This window comes from Naegleria gruberi (assembly GCF_000004985.1).
Source record: "Naegleria gruberi genomic scaffold NAEGRscaffold_54, whole genome shotgun sequence".
NCBI classification, from domain to species: Eukaryota; Heterolobosea; class Eutetramitea; order Acrasida; family Naegleriidae; genus Naegleria; species Naegleria gruberi.
Window position 1 is genome coordinate 228803 of NW_003163273.1, and position 2232 is coordinate 231034.

The window sequence follows — 2232 nt, forward strand, 5'->3', positions numbered from 1 at the left end:
GCGAAATTGTTGGGATGTATCCATTTTCGACAGTGGAAATGATTAGAATCCAATCTAAACCATTATCCTTAATGGTTGTCACACTAATTCTCCTACCATCATATTGAAAAGATGAACTGTTAACTTTCAATGTCAAACTTTGAATATCATTAACTTTTTTTGAGTTATTTAATCGTAAAATATCACGTTTGTCAAGCTCGTTTGCTAATCGTTCGTTTCTACTATCTATTTCAGTCATTTGAAATCGTTTTCCATCTACTATATTCGGTTGAGAAAATGAATTCGAAACTAACATTCCATTACGCTCAACCAAGACAATATCAATACTGTTGGTGTTCATGTCTAAGTGTCTACAGACTGTATTATTGAGTAATTGATCCATGTAGAATAGATCATATTGCATTCCAATTATTTCTTCCACAAGAATCATTTCAGTTCCATTTTTAATAAATATTGGAAAATCCAATTTAGTAACTGCTGAAATTGATGGTGTGTTGAACAGGTAGTGAATCCAAATATCTGTCCAAACGTATTGTGGGTATGTGTATTGATTAATATACCAAGGTCTTGTCGTGCAATCATACCCTCCTTTTTCAGTTGTCGTATTCGAAATTGGTTGAAAGTATTCGTCAAAATCAGACGATTTCAGTATGAGATCAGGTCCACTAGATTGAACTCTACTTCTATTCTTTGAAATTTCCAAACTAAACAATTGTTTTTGGCTATTTCCATAGGTTATTTCAGAGAAAGTCCTCGTAGACGAAATAATTGGTGCCAATTGACTCACCACTCGTTTATAATTCTCAGTAAAATTCCCAATTTCATTGCCATAGATGTGTTGATGTAAAAAGAGAGAAGTTCTCAGATTGGATAAAATCTGTCTCGAAGTATGTACGAAACCTTCCACCTCCCTTACAATATTTTCTTCTCTAATTTTGGAAGTGTTTGCAAGAGCTGTTTCTCCACTTTCCAATTTTGGATTTTGATTAAATTGTTGAAAACTAACCTCGAATAAATAATTATCAGCATGCACCCAATGCAGACGAATGTTTGTATGAGGAAAATTGAAAGGAAAATATTTTGAATGGTGTTACATTTCGAACAGGGAATTTTCCTTGGTGAAACAATTGTTTTTTCAATGTCGTCCGATTTTTCACAGGAGGACGATTCTGGTGGTGAGGTTATGCTTGTCTGCATTTTTTTGTATATGTGGGGGAGGTACCGTTTGTCCTTCTGTTGTCCAAAACCATTATCCACTGTTGTCTTTCTAAATATGGAAGTATTCCATTTTGGTTACAATCGTTCCACTACCATTTGTGAATGAAATTAATCATATAATTCGGCACAAAAGATGATATCTATCTCTTCTTGATGATATTGCTTTAGAGGAAATGTTTAGAGGTAATGAAACCCATAAACATGTTTAGTCATGTCCAAATTAAGGTCGGCAAATATCTTAATCAATGTACGTTATTTCTTTGAATTTACTTCAAGTTGAGATTGAGAATCTTGTATGTTTCCTTTAATAACCAGTTGTATCTCTCTTACTGAGGACTAATGGGGCTCATTAAATGTTTTTCCTTTCGTTATAATCACAACATTCGATTAGTTTCCAATAGTTGTTGCATGTGATCACACATCTATGGCATCTAGACTAAATATCAGTTTGACGGACTAACCAAACCAGAAACATGATCGGCACTCAAAGTATCACTACTAAGATCACTGATTACCACTACTCATCAATGAACTATTAGCACTACTACTACTACTGCTGCCACTATCCACTGACACCACTGACACCATTGCACTACTACTACTACTACTGCTGCTTGTTATCATTGAAGTGGAAGATTGATTTGGATTGATAATTGGCCGCACAACCATAGCTCCCATTACAATTTGAGATTTTGGAGGTTTGTAATTAATTGTTGGCAAATGACTGATTGGTGTTAAGGGAGTAAATGCAATGCAATTTCCCTTTTCCAAATGAGATTTGAAATCAATCATGTTATCGACCAAGTAAACATGCTTCTTGCATGCTTTACAATATTTGGTAGAGTTTGATTTGGATTTCAATTTTTCAAATTTTAATGGACATTCGTATAGCCATTCACAATTTTCAATAAATTCTGAGCCTTTAAAAGAGGGAAGGACGTGTTTAGTTTCTTGAAATGGAATTTTGATTGAATTTAAATGTTGAATTCTCCTTCTAAGAATGTGTAAATAATT

At 33.9% G+C, this 2232-nt stretch overlaps 2 protein-coding genes across 2 annotated transcripts in view; one reads left to right on the plus strand and one right to left on the minus strand.

Moving 5' to 3' along the window:
* NAEGRDRAFT_72622 (uncharacterized protein) overlaps positions 1-1324 on the plus strand; it is a gene marked incomplete at both ends in the record, with an annotated part of 2928 nt that extends 1604 nt beyond the window's left edge. The window contains one exon of the mRNA XM_002672304.1: positions 1106-1324. Within this exon, the coding sequence (XP_002672350.1) occupies positions 1106-1324 (219 nt within the window). The remainder of the gene's footprint in view (positions 1-1105) is intronic.
* A 398-nt stretch (positions 1325-1722) lies between these two features.
* NAEGRDRAFT_52324 (uncharacterized protein) overlaps positions 1723-2232 on the minus strand; it is a gene marked incomplete at both ends in the record, with an annotated part of 16421 nt that continues 15911 nt past the window's right edge. The window contains one exon of the mRNA XM_002672370.1: positions 1723-2138. Within this exon, the coding sequence (XP_002672416.1) occupies positions 1723-2138 (416 nt within the window). The remainder of the gene's footprint in view (positions 2139-2232) is intronic.